The sequence below is a fragment of the Anas acuta genome, chromosome 6, assembly GCF_963932015.1.
Source record: "Anas acuta chromosome 6, bAnaAcu1.1, whole genome shotgun sequence".
Classification (NCBI taxonomy): domain Eukaryota; kingdom Metazoa; phylum Chordata; class Aves; order Anseriformes; family Anatidae; genus Anas; species Anas acuta.
This window is the reverse complement of record NC_088984.1, coordinates 10,350,209-10,362,908: the sequence shown is the minus strand read 5'-3', so window position 1 is coordinate 10,362,908 and position 12,700 is coordinate 10,350,209. Positions and strand designations below refer to the sequence as shown.

Below are 12,700 nucleotides of genomic sequence, written 5' to 3'. Positions count from 1 at the left end.
TCACAAAGTTACCCGAGTCTTCCTTCCCACCTCAAAGTCTTCATCATGTCACCCCAAACTCTGCAGGAAGAAGTACATGGAAATATAAAGCCAAATGTTCTTCTCACCATAGCAACATTAAATAAAAATGCCTGCTCGCAGCATTGCCAGAACTGACTTGTCAGTCTGCCTTGCTACATATTCACGGGTGATGCCAGCTAGCTGACAGGCATCCACGCATCATCTTTTAGATGACAAGTAAATACTGAAGTCTGCATCCAAATGAGTGACTTGAACAACTTAGTCTTCACATCTTTAAAGAGAACTCAGCCTATACACCAGAACATGCTAATACATAAGCTCAAAATGCTGTTGAAGCTAAGAACAGATACACCAGGAGTTTCTCCCTCCCTGAGCAGGGCTACGTACAGCACGCTGGTACTGAACTGGGCTCAGGCTCGGAAGGAGTCCTCCAAGTGTCACCTATGTGCAAGGGGGGAATTTGAACACAGACCATCATTTTCTCATTTTTATGAGATCAAAGGCACAAAAAATCTTCCAAAGTCACATTTTTCAATGCAAATAACACTGCTAACAACCACACTGGTACACTTTTCAGTGCAATTATACCATCTGAAACGCTAAGACTGTGACACTTACCGCAATTTGTTTTACTGAACACGCACTGAAATACAGTGAGGGTAATGGCCTCAGAGCACCTTCGCCCTTACTTTAAAATCAACATTTTAACAAAAAAAATGTTTGTAACAGCTATATTCATAATTAATACCACTATTGTTTAGCAGTGGTTTGAAGAATAAGGTACTGAAAGTTTCCTTCAATTTACTTGAATCAAATTTTTCCCATGGCTGCCTGAAGTACACAGCGAGATTTCAGGCAAAAATAAACAAGAAAAGCCCAACCAACCAAAAAAATAAACAACCCGCAACACAAAACCCACATGCCCTGCTTTTCAAAAAATAAAAACTCAAAAGAAAACAGGATACGCTCTTTGATCATTTTTGTTCAAGGAGATTGTCCTATCGGACGAAATACGCTTAGCAGAATACTGTTCCACACAACCAGCAAACAAATAAATGCTTTATCTTAGAAAAGCCCTGGTGTTAAAAGCCAAACTGCCTAAATGAAACTGATCTTGTGCCCGCTACAAGGATCCAACAATTCAGCTGCAAAAGAAGCTGTGCTGTAGAGAAGCCCTGCCTGAAGGTGCCACGGTTTCCCATTCTCCCATTTTTATTTTATCTTAAAACCAGTAATTTACGGTTGACCTAGTGTGTTATGATTGGCAGTGGCTTGGAGCATCCTGTTCTAAGACTGACAATAACTCTTATCTGCTTTGCACCTCAGATGTAGATAAATATGTTATTATGTATATGAGAATATACCACTTCCCACAAAGCCAGAGAAGATCACTACCAGAACTCTTAAAAACTTTTCATCAAATAAAATTTGGACAAATGAAAACAGAGGGGGGAAAGAGAAGGAAAAAAAAGGACTTCATTGCATCTGAAACCAGTCAGATGAAGCCTTGTAAGCATCACTATTAACAACTTACTCTTTCATAAAGCAAATGGAGGTTCTGGAGAAGCAGTTGAAAATTGTCGGTATCAAATCAACAAGCTTGTTTGATGCTTTTGAGGAGGGGAGAAGAGAAAAGAAAGCATGCTTATAGTTTTACTTATGGATCTTAAGAGGGAGAAAAAAGGAGCACCTACCCTCCCACTCAAGCTACCCAAGGGACTTCATGGCTTTGCTTTTCAACCTCGCCTATGCAGTGCGTCAGCTCACCCCATCTCATTCTCTAGCAGAGGTCCCAACCTCAACTCCTTTGGGATTAGGATTAAAGATATTTGTGACACAAATCTTGCACTTCACTATCCTTTCATGCAAGCCAAACAAAAAGAGAAGCTTTTGCTCTTACGCTTCTCAATGAATGATTCTGCAAAACTAAATTCAGAGGAAGAAACCAGGTGTAGCAACACTACACAAACACTGAACCTAAACAAAACACAGATGCGAATACACTGTACATTTCTATATCCAAATCAACAATGTAATTTGTCTGAGAGTCTGAGGAGAAAGACATTTCTGGTTTCTAAATGTAAACCGAAAAATGAATCCAAGACAAGTTTGAATTTACCTACTTCAGAGACAGCCGAGCTCGAACCCTTGCTAAATCCTCAACATTTCCTCCTACCAGCTGTTATCACCTTCTTATCATGAACGAGCGTAATCCAGATGGATTTTCTTCAGATCATTTAATGTGCCAAGAACTGTGCACACCACTCTAATATCTTCTGCTGCAGACTTCACCACTGCTGTCTCAGTTGTACAGCTGGCTTGACAGCCAGAGGTGGAACAACAGAAAAAAAGCTACATTTCTCCATGGCTTGCCAAACAAGAAGCACAACTGATAAAGAGACTTTTGGAAAGTAATGAATAATTAATTTGACACAGCCTCTGAATTTCAAACACTGAGTCATGTTCCTACGATTTCTGCACCTCTGCCCAAAAGTACAATTATAAATATTGTTCAAAGAATACATTTTACTTATGTTAGGTAATCTCCCAATAGCAGCGTGTTGTGGGTTTCATTATGATAACGAGGAGGCTACCCCACTGAAAGAAAAAGTCACGGGCTCCGTACCAAGTAATATCCATCACAGAAATTGCTTGTTCATGCTACTGTGGTCGAAGCACAGGCTGAAGGATTGATGAAAACTGTTTTTAGGAAGCCACAAATATTTCTATTAGGCTGTTACAAGAGCAAAATAGCTATGATGGGTGCTGTTTAGCCAGACTTAATTCAACTTCTGGCTGTGTTGTTAATCCTAAAATAAAGACAGATCATTCATCAAATCTGCCAAGCAGCTCTGCTATTTCCCAGGTCCGTGCCTCCTTTTTCCTTCACCAACAGGCTCTTTCACAGAAGGCATTGCTCATTCCTTTATTGCACAATGCCCCTGGTTGTAAAACCGCCCAGCTCAACATCCATCTGGACATCCTGAGACTCGGTGGCTCATTGCTCACGCTTTCCAAGGGCAGACTCCATTCTGTTTGTTGGACATTGTGCTGTGGGGCTTGGCGGTTTTAAACTTGGATATTCAGGTAGTCTCCCACGTATGTTCTTTTCCTCAGACTGTCTTACTTCATCTTTTTCATTTTACTTATCAAGATAACCTACAGAAGTTACTGAACGAAGTTTAAGATGACCTTCGGTAGCCCTTTAAATGACTTTCTGATGACAAACAGTAGTTAGTTGTTTTCAAAGCAGCTACAAAAGTGATTATTAAGTCTTTCCTCATTTCATTCGTTTCTATATAAGGCTGTGAAGGTCATGCATCCCTTTCTCAACACTGACAGAGTTAGAGGCACCTGCTGCCCACCAGCAAACACACAGCAGGTCTGTTCAGGCAGCTGCAATGACCACTCCAAGTCTGGATATGTATATCCACAAAAGAATTTGAAAACATCAAAAAGTACATAACAGGTTATTATTTTTCTTCCTTAGAAGGACAGATGATAGATTCAGTATCAAGGGAATGCAGTAACTAAAGGTGGTGTTAGCTTATGTGTAGTGCATTAGAAGAAGTATCCTTGCAAGTTCATTAATTATACATAAGAGCTTTCCTGGACCAGCAGATATTTTACCATCAACATGTGTACTGGGCAAAACTAAATATCCCGACCTCAGCTCATTGAAAAACACATCAGCATTTTCTTAACAAATTGATTTCTCAACCACTTGTTCAGCAAGTGTAACAGCCAGCCATTTCTCAGAACACATTAACTTCACTACCTGGATTACTTGCATACTCAGACACAAACTCCCATCCGAACTGAAAAACAACGTACATATGAACAGGGGGAAAACACCCATCCATTTTAATATGGTAAATATTATCTTCTACACTATTATTCTGGTTGTTCATATAATGTCAATAAATGTGAAAAATTAAAAAAACTAGAAATCCTGATCTGGTCCGAGTGTCAGTGTTTTCATCTCACAAAAGGGAATTTTGCAATCCGTAAATCTGAGCCACAACCACATACCGGCTCTGTTTATTACAGCCGGAAAAAAATCATAAAACCAAACTGGATTTATTCTAGTAATTGGACTGTGGAAATAAACCAGGATTCCTTCATTATTACCATCCACTACCTGTAGCACATAGATACTGTTTTTACAACAGCTGTCTGTTTACAGCAACGTAACTGATAAAGAGATTCCACTTACAGGCAGACTTCGAGAAAAGAAATGTTGACTAATCATTTTTTTTGTTCTTCCTAGTATGCGGGTAAAAAGTACCCTTTTTTGTTTCCTTCATGAAAACATTAGCATTATGTAAAATATGTAACAAAAAATCTCAAGGTGCTCAGACTGACAAGTCTCGTCCGCCATGGTAGTCAGGTTTCAATTTATAAGAAAAAAAAGTTTGTTCTTGAGCTTGTGACTAGTAATAATCAGCAATGAAAACAGTCTAACATTTACAATGTAATCAGCTTCTTGTCTTTCTGTTATATCCTATTTTATCACCTGTAGCTAAGCAGATAGTACATAGCACATAAAAAACTTTGTAAAAGGTCAGGGAGGACAAAAGTAAGATTTTACAGTCACTGAATAGATATTATGGTGCAGCTTAAGCAAGCATGAAGCTTCATTTATTTCAGGAAGCCTTACCATAGATAAAGGAGCATGGTTACACAGCTTATAGGTTTTAGAGTATTGCGACAAAAATCATAAATGCATCAAGTAGCTCTACTGGAAGCAGCACACTTCTAGGAAAGTCTGGTAGAAGTCTGCACTGTTACTCTGCTGAATGAGGCTTTAAATGCTTATTTTACTCCAGAGGTAAGAAAAACATCTGCAAAAACAAATTCAAGTGCTCTTTTAAAAATATTAATAGTAATATTAAACACAAGTTTATTATTTATGGAACATCCTAGCATAGTTGTCCACATGGAAAGAGTAAATTACTAGCAATAAATAACATAATTCCTCTAAAGTCAGCATTAAAATATTACAGCTGATAGAGAGAAACAGTAATCCTATCGTGTCTGCATTTTGTGATCACTTCATCAGCTAAGAGCCGAATAAGCTATTACAAAGAAAGCAATGGAAATACCACATGTGTTTGTATGCATACATGTTTCAGTTTCAATAAACTGACAAACCATTGGTAACAAAATCCCTCCTCTACAACAATTTGCAGATTATCTCAGTTGCTCTATAACAAGAAAAAGGAGACACTTGAATCACAATAGAAAAAACCACCACTGTGGCTGGTATTGTAATCACAATATTTACTTACCCAGCTTATTTTCTGAACAACTCACTGCTAACATAAAATATACTTACATTTGACCTCAAAGCAATAACTATGGCTTCTAGATTCTGTTACTGTCAGAAAACTACTATGAAGACAGAAGTAGAAACAAACTTCATTTCCATTGGGAAATGCCTCCAATGAAATGAGTTCTACTCACTGCTTCAAATGGACAATTAGTAAACACTTTAACCAGCAGATACACATGGGTTAGTCCCAAGCTCTATTTTAGCCATTGGTTCTATCCAGCCTGGAGATACTTGAGCAGTAATGTCATCCAAACAGACACCAGCACAATATATTAATCAAACCTTAAGATATTGTTTCTTAAAGTTTTTTTCCATCATCACTATTTACTGTAATTGCTTCAGGGAGGTATTTTAAACTTAATGCATCAAGAGTCAAAGAAAAAAAAAGCCTGAAGCTCTAATAAGACAAATAGTGTTCTTTGCCACAGATCAAGCCCGAGGCAGCATAAAGCTAGATAGATTCAGCAAACTGAAAACTACCCAGCTCCTTAAAGGTTGCTTGTGAGTACTAACGCTGCAACTCTGGCCAACTCCAACAACAACAAAATTAATTCACCCTGAGAACTGATTAGTCATGTATCCTAGTCAAGCAGGAACAATGGTCCTTTGCCTACCAACATGTAAACAACAACCTGAGTTTGCTTCTTCAAATTATCCGCAAATCTGTTGAAAATAACAGCATCAGGTCTCTCTTTTGTCCTACTACAGAAGCAAAATATACAGGTCTGTTTTTCATTTTATATGTAACTCAGAACCTGTAACAATCCTGTCCTATCTCAAATTCCATCTGCAACTAAGATGTTGTGTTGTATCCCTTGTGGCAGTGATGTGGCTCACCCTGTCACTAGTCTGCAAGTGCCATACCTCTTTAGTTGCTTGTTTCTAATCTGTCTTCAGTCTAACCAAAACCAGAAATACAAGGGAAAGAGTTCCAGAGATACAAGGGGAAAAGCATTACTGCAAGAAAAGCAGTAGCATAAAATGCACGCACAGGGCTTTACTACATGCCTATGAGCATACTTTTATTTTGTGGCAAATGAGACACAGAAGACTTCTCTCACCATGTGATGACTTGAACATCCTGGTATGGACAAATGCTGGTGGGACAGAGCAGCTGACACTAACTCTGCTGGCATGCTGTAGCTGTGTTGTCACTTGCAGAACCCCTCTCCCAGGCTTCTTGTCAAAGGCATGACCCTAACAAAGCTTGCATCTGCTCCTTTTTGCCATATTTAAACACCCTCTCAACACAAGTATTTATTTTGCTAGGAAAACCAAGCGTAGGAAAGATTTAAGCATGCAGTTATGACAAAAGACAAAACTAATGATTTCAAATGACTTTTTAAAATGCATAAGCTGAAGGTACCAGGGTAGGTCATCTCTGTGTGTCAAATCATAAGAGCTATTAGCCAGGGCAGGGAATTACATTTTTATCTCATAACCAGAACACATACGTTTTCTTTTAATTAACACCCAGTCAAGTGCATATGGTAGAAATGCAGAGCATATTCGTACCAACTCAAGTAATAAGGCTTAGTGAAAAAATATATGCTGAGTTTCATCTTTCTAATGCACACACATTTAAAAGTATAAAACATTTACTGTGAATAAAGTAGCTTATACATTTTGGCATAGAATATAATTTTCCTTGGCGTGTCCAAGTTACCACTGAAAGTCTTCCTCTGAGACTATAAAAGATCAGTGGACTTACGAGTGCAATTGGTATGGGCTAGACTTTTGAATTCTGTTTAAGATACTTCAAATTTCTTTAACTGAAAAAACATATTGTTGCATAGAGAGAGAAAATACAGATTAAACAGCCCACATGTGCTGCCATACCCACCTGCTACATTAAGCTTTTCGACTGCTCCTAAGCTGGGAGCAGGAGTGGTGCTAGTATTGTTGGTAGAGTTTGCTCCTGTTCCATTCAGTACAAGATTTTCCACCTTGGACTCCAGCTTCCCAATGCGCTGCAAGATATTATCCAACAAGACAGCAAGCGTTTTCTTCAAATCTGTAAGTGAAAAAGGAAGTTATGCTTAATAATGCAATGCACGCTATAAGCACCAAAAAATAGAGACAAGAATGAGACTGAAATACACACACACACAATCAGTGCAAGTCTTTGTCATTAGCAGTTTTGTGCTCTAATGTTCCCTGCTTTGTTGAGCCTCAGGTATAAGTTTCCCTGGATGTAGAACTGGTCTTTCTATGCATTTTATAAAGCACACTGCAACTCACGTATGCATCCTGCACTCGAGGGGGAAATGTGCACCCATGTGGGTATAACCACAGAAGAAAAATAAAAAAAAAAATACTTGCTTTGTAGTAGCTCAAGTAATAGTATGTTGCTTAAGTAACAATGAATGGCTGCATCTTACAAGCACCTACCACTTGCCTTCAGGTACTATGGCGGAACTTTGCATAGACACACAAACACCTGCTGCCCACCTCTAATTCAGTACCTACACGTTGCTGGTGGGTTTTGGGATGTCTTAAGCAAAATGAAAGAGCTTGACTCCAGCACAAATACATGGGGCACAAATCATTCCAATTTTGCAAAACTGCTCATTCAATCTACCAGAATCAGCTGGAGCTATCAAAATTAAGCATCAAGTAGAAAGGAAAAAAGGAGAAATCAAGGACAAAGTACTTGAATTTAAAAGCAAAGCAGGCATTAGACTTGATTGAGGTATCTGGCAGGGAAGTCTTTGCCATATTTCCCAACTACTCCAATAGCAAGACCTTAATCCATATTCAAGTGCCATCAGAGGAACAGAATTTAATGCTCTGTAAGATTCTCAGTCACTTGGAAACCACGATGCCAGTCCCAAAAGAGGGGACAGCTTTGGGCCAGCATCAAAACCTTCTCCTGCATCTATTCCGCCACAATCAGGTTCCGCACTGGCACACAGTGTTGAAGTCCAAACTTTCTGTTGTATACCCAAAACACAAAAAAATCACCCATTTCTTTTGTTCATTGTGCTGGCAATTGTTTGTACTTATCTGTTTGTACTTATCTGTTGGATCAGAAGTGGCACTTCACTTTGCATGGAAAGCAACAAACAGCAGTAGGAGTTTGCATATCCATATGACAACCAAGCAAATGTTTCCCGATTTTTTGTTTTCTAGTTCTTTTGTTCAGTTTTCTTAAAGTAACAGACATGTGGGTAAGCTAAAAGAACTGTGGGCAATGGGGGGGAGGGAGGGAAATAGACCGCTATAATACTACACTTTAATTAAAGTGGCAACAAGCCAAATAAGATGAAAGAAAAGTACTGTTCTTTGTTCGTTTACTTGTCTCATGATTAAAGAATTTGGTATGATGAATTTACATTATTTTCCCATTTAATTACATAAAATAATTACATGTACATTGTATAATACACTTTCTGCTTTCCACAAATTTAAAATCAAACAGCTTTCTGATCTGCAATAAAAAATTCCTCCATACACCTGAAGGGATTCATTTGCCCTGCTATCAGCTGCAGTTTTGCCATAAGAGATTTTGTGCTCCTTATTGTTTTTCTTAGGGACAGCTCAATTCTTGTGCAAATGTGAGAGTAAATAAGAGAAGGCTACTGCATTTAGAAAGCTTATTATTTTTATTTTTTTCTAACAAACGAGTTACATTTCTTCCATGGAGCCATAAAGAATGTATTTTTCTTTGTGATTGTGTGTTTTCTTTAGTCTACATTAAAGATCAGAATGTGGAACCTTAAGTGCTAATAATACAGTGCCTTCATACAATTTTAAATATTGATGTGGTGCAACAAATAAAAGAAGCATTTATGAGAATCAAATGATTCAGTCAAAGTCCAGAAGTTACTTAATGGGATAGTGTGCAGAAGAAAAGCAAAGTGTGGAGGAGGGACTTAAGATCAACAAAACCATGGTAGAGAGAAGGAAAATCTAAGAAAAAATGGTAGTACAAAAAATTCAGGAAACAGTGAGGAAGAAACACAGTACACAAAGGCACAGACAGAGCATCAAGAGAAAAACAGCTGAAACTTGTAATCTTTTAACCCTGATAGTGAAACTTTTTAACCCTAATGCTGAAACATGGAGGTAAGAGACTGCTTCCTGGAACAAAAAAGCAACTGAAGGCCAGTTTGAGAAGGGGAGTGTAAAACAACTCTTTACTGTTATAAAAAACTAATACTCATTTATATTTGGAATACAACTTTTTAAATGAAGATGTTTGATCCACCTGACAGGCCGATAATACAGTAGAAAGCAAAAGAAAGAAAACAAGCTATGCAATCAAGATTAATGAGTGACTGAAAATCTTTTGAGTGGGTAAAAGTGGCCAAAATCAAGGAAACTTGGAGCCTGCACACAGGAATCACGAAGCCTGTTCACTAAGAGCAATCAGAGGATTACAAGAAATAAAAAGGCCAAATAGCAAGGGCAGTTGTCATGGAATAATGAACCAATTTCTACACACTATCACTAACCTTAGACATTAATGGGTTTATTTCTGAACAGCTAACCTGATAATTTGCTATTAATAAATCATTTGGTGCACTAAGGAAGACAGACTAACGCTCTTACTCAGTTTAATGCAGCATTATTTCATAGGGTGCCATTCGCTCCCCATAGCACCTTTCCCACTAGCATTTTAAATACATATATTACCATGATTTTACATCCTTCAAAACTCCTTAATTTGAAAATGCTTGTCTACACTTGTCTTTAAATTGCAAATTCTTCTTAGCTGTAGACCTTGAAATTTCTCTGCAAGATTTAGCTGTAACTTACAGAAGTGTTACAGAGTTATTTCTCCCACCTTCAAATGCTGTTAACTTCTCCTGGGGAACCTGACCACTATTTGGCAGCAAGTCAATGTATTCCACAGCAGGACTTGGAGCAGGAAATGAAAGTCACAGGCAAAAAATTGCAGGGGGAGCTTAGCTTAAGGATATCCTAGCTAGGGCACGGATTCACGCAGTTACCCTTCAGCTTCTGGAGGAATATATTGTTTTGCTTTATTTATTTTTTTCTTCAATTCACCTAAAATCAAGCAACCTTACAAGATAAAGGGATATTGATAATGGTTATGTATTAGATAGTTTTTATTTTTTTAAAAAACTATGCAAACAATGTAACTGCAGGTTAAGAGAGGCAACCCTTCCCTTCTTGTCACCATTGGTGAAGCCCCACCTGGACAAGAGGCCACGGGCACCACCCAGAACACAAGAGCTTCCATCTGCCACCTGTGCAGGTAACAGAGCACTGGCAGAGCTTGCCCAGAGAAGCTGTGGAGTGTCCCGCCTTGGAGGTCTTGAGAAATCACCTGGACGTGGTGCTGGGTGGGCCCTACAGGGGGCTGGGACCAGGTGACCTCCAGAGGTCCCTTCCAACCTCAACCATTCCGTGATTCTGTGAATCCTTTAGGGACCTCTATGTGCTTGGAGATATCCAATCCAGATATTTATCTAGCACCTCTCTATTTTGCTTGTGTTGCTCTGTAAGATTACAATAGCAGTAGAGATCAAAGTTAAGTCACAGAGGAACTGAAGAACAGGGAATGCTCGTTATTTAAGCAACAAAGCAATCTAATTGTTAGCTATGTCAGGGACAACAATATCAGCCTTACAAAAAAGCATCGTCATACAAACTTTTTTTTTTTAAGAGAAGTGGTAACAGAAACAAGATGACATCCCAGAATGATATTTTCATTATATGCAAAGAGAAAAACAAAAGAAAAGAAGCGCAGCTTTGATCTGCTGCACCCTAACCTTCATTCCTTTTTAAGCCTAGAAAAAACAGATGATTTTCTATAGCAAAATATGAAGACAAATATTAAAAGAAAGACATCAAGATGACTAATTAGCAATTAATTCTCCAGATAGTCTGAAAGGACAAAGGTAAGTAGTAAAGAAAGTGAGCTTAAAAATCAATCAGATTCTATCAGATTAAAAAGGGACCTCACCTCACTTGAAATTAAATGATATATTTTTTTCATGACGTTTTGTAGTAACACACCACGAATTTCTTTCTTTCATGCTTTCACACAAACCGAACTGCCATGTAGTATGAAATGGAGGGGGGGGAGCATTACAACCTACTACGCAGAAATAACTGCCAGACAAGCACTGAAACTCATGAAAGTTTTCTACCCTGAGGTAAATATGACGTATTCAAGCTTAACAGTAAGCCTAGGCCACATCCATAATCTTAAATGTTAGGTAAATTGACTGGACACAGAAGTGCAATGGAAAAGAGGAAAAATAAACATTGCAGGTCTCTGCTTTATCGCTGAGGCAAGTTATTTTTCCAGAAGGAATTTTTTAAATCACTGACATGTAAACTGAAAAACTTCCCAAGGTTCTCAAGAACAGCAAAACCACACATTTTTTTAAATCAAGTTCTAACAAATAACCTGAGGCATAACAGACACTGTTACTAGACGGATGCAGTAAAAAAAAAATAATTAAAAATTAGCTGATAACTTCATTCCCAAATGACTGAAAATTTAAATTTTGTCCCACTTCGTAACTTTCAAGTAAAGAACGTTCTCTCCATCTGTGCAGAAAACCCACAGTATGAAGTACTGTCAACTGAGCAGCATTAGGAAGTACAATGTTTGGACAACTTCGAAAAACCCTTTATCAGATTATCACATAATCTAGGACACACGCTTACCGTATGCTGTCACTGTTCCGACATAAGGCCCATCAACCACATTTTTATTTTCTTCAGCTAATGCTTTGATGTATCTTTTGCTGAGATCCAAAATTTGCTCACGCAGGACTGAACTGCTTTCGTGCTGTGTTTGCTGCTGAATAGTAAAATGCAGAAGCATCATTCCCCAAATAAAACCAAAAGTCACCAGAAAAAAGCCAAGTTTCTGAGAGGACAGCTTCCATGGAGAGAATGCCATGATTCCCAACAGCTTCTCACGGAGTTACTACAAAGGGTCCTAAAGCATAAAGCCAAAGAGCAAGTTCATGGTCCGGGTATATACAGATCACAGAGCAGGACTCAATCTTATTCCAACTCCTTAGTCAACGTGTATCTGTATCTCAGTTCCATCCTGTTGAAAGAGGAAAAGAAAATTAGCACAGTTAACACAAAATACTAGGAATTTTTACCAGCTTTACTAGGTCTCCATTGTAACTAGTATAAAACAAGAGTAGACAATATGCTTTTTTTGTAAATGTTTAGTTTGTACATATCAATATTGTACTATACTAAAGCACAAACAAGCCAAGAAAAGCCCTGGAAAAAGAACAAAGAGTGATGCGCCTGAGCAGGTGAAGAGCACCTCTCAGTACCTGGATCAAATTCAATGCTTGAAGCTGTTTCCAAGCTGAATTTCAAGGTAAGGCTGCTTTAACA

At 38.3% G+C, this 12,700-nt stretch overlaps 1 protein-coding gene across 3 annotated transcripts in view; it reads right to left on the bottom strand.

Moving 5' to 3' along the window:
• The window catches only part of MGAT5 (alpha-1,6-mannosylglycoprotein 6-beta-N-acetylglucosaminyltransferase), a 116,330-nt gene that overhangs the window by 62,342 nt on the left and 41,288 nt on the right, over window positions 1-12,700 (bottom strand). For all 3 annotated transcript variants that reach the window (XM_068687365.1, XM_068687367.1, XM_068687366.1), the window contains exons 2-3: window positions 12,005-12,395; window positions 7,200-7,370 (exon numbers count right to left, since the gene is read on the bottom strand). In XM_068687365.1, coding sequence (XP_068543466.1) covers window positions 7,200-7,370; window positions 12,005-12,242 — 409 coding nt within the window. In that variant the 5' untranslated portion in view covers window positions 12,243-12,395. The remainder of the gene's footprint in view (window positions 1-7,199; window positions 7,371-12,004; window positions 12,396-12,700) is intronic.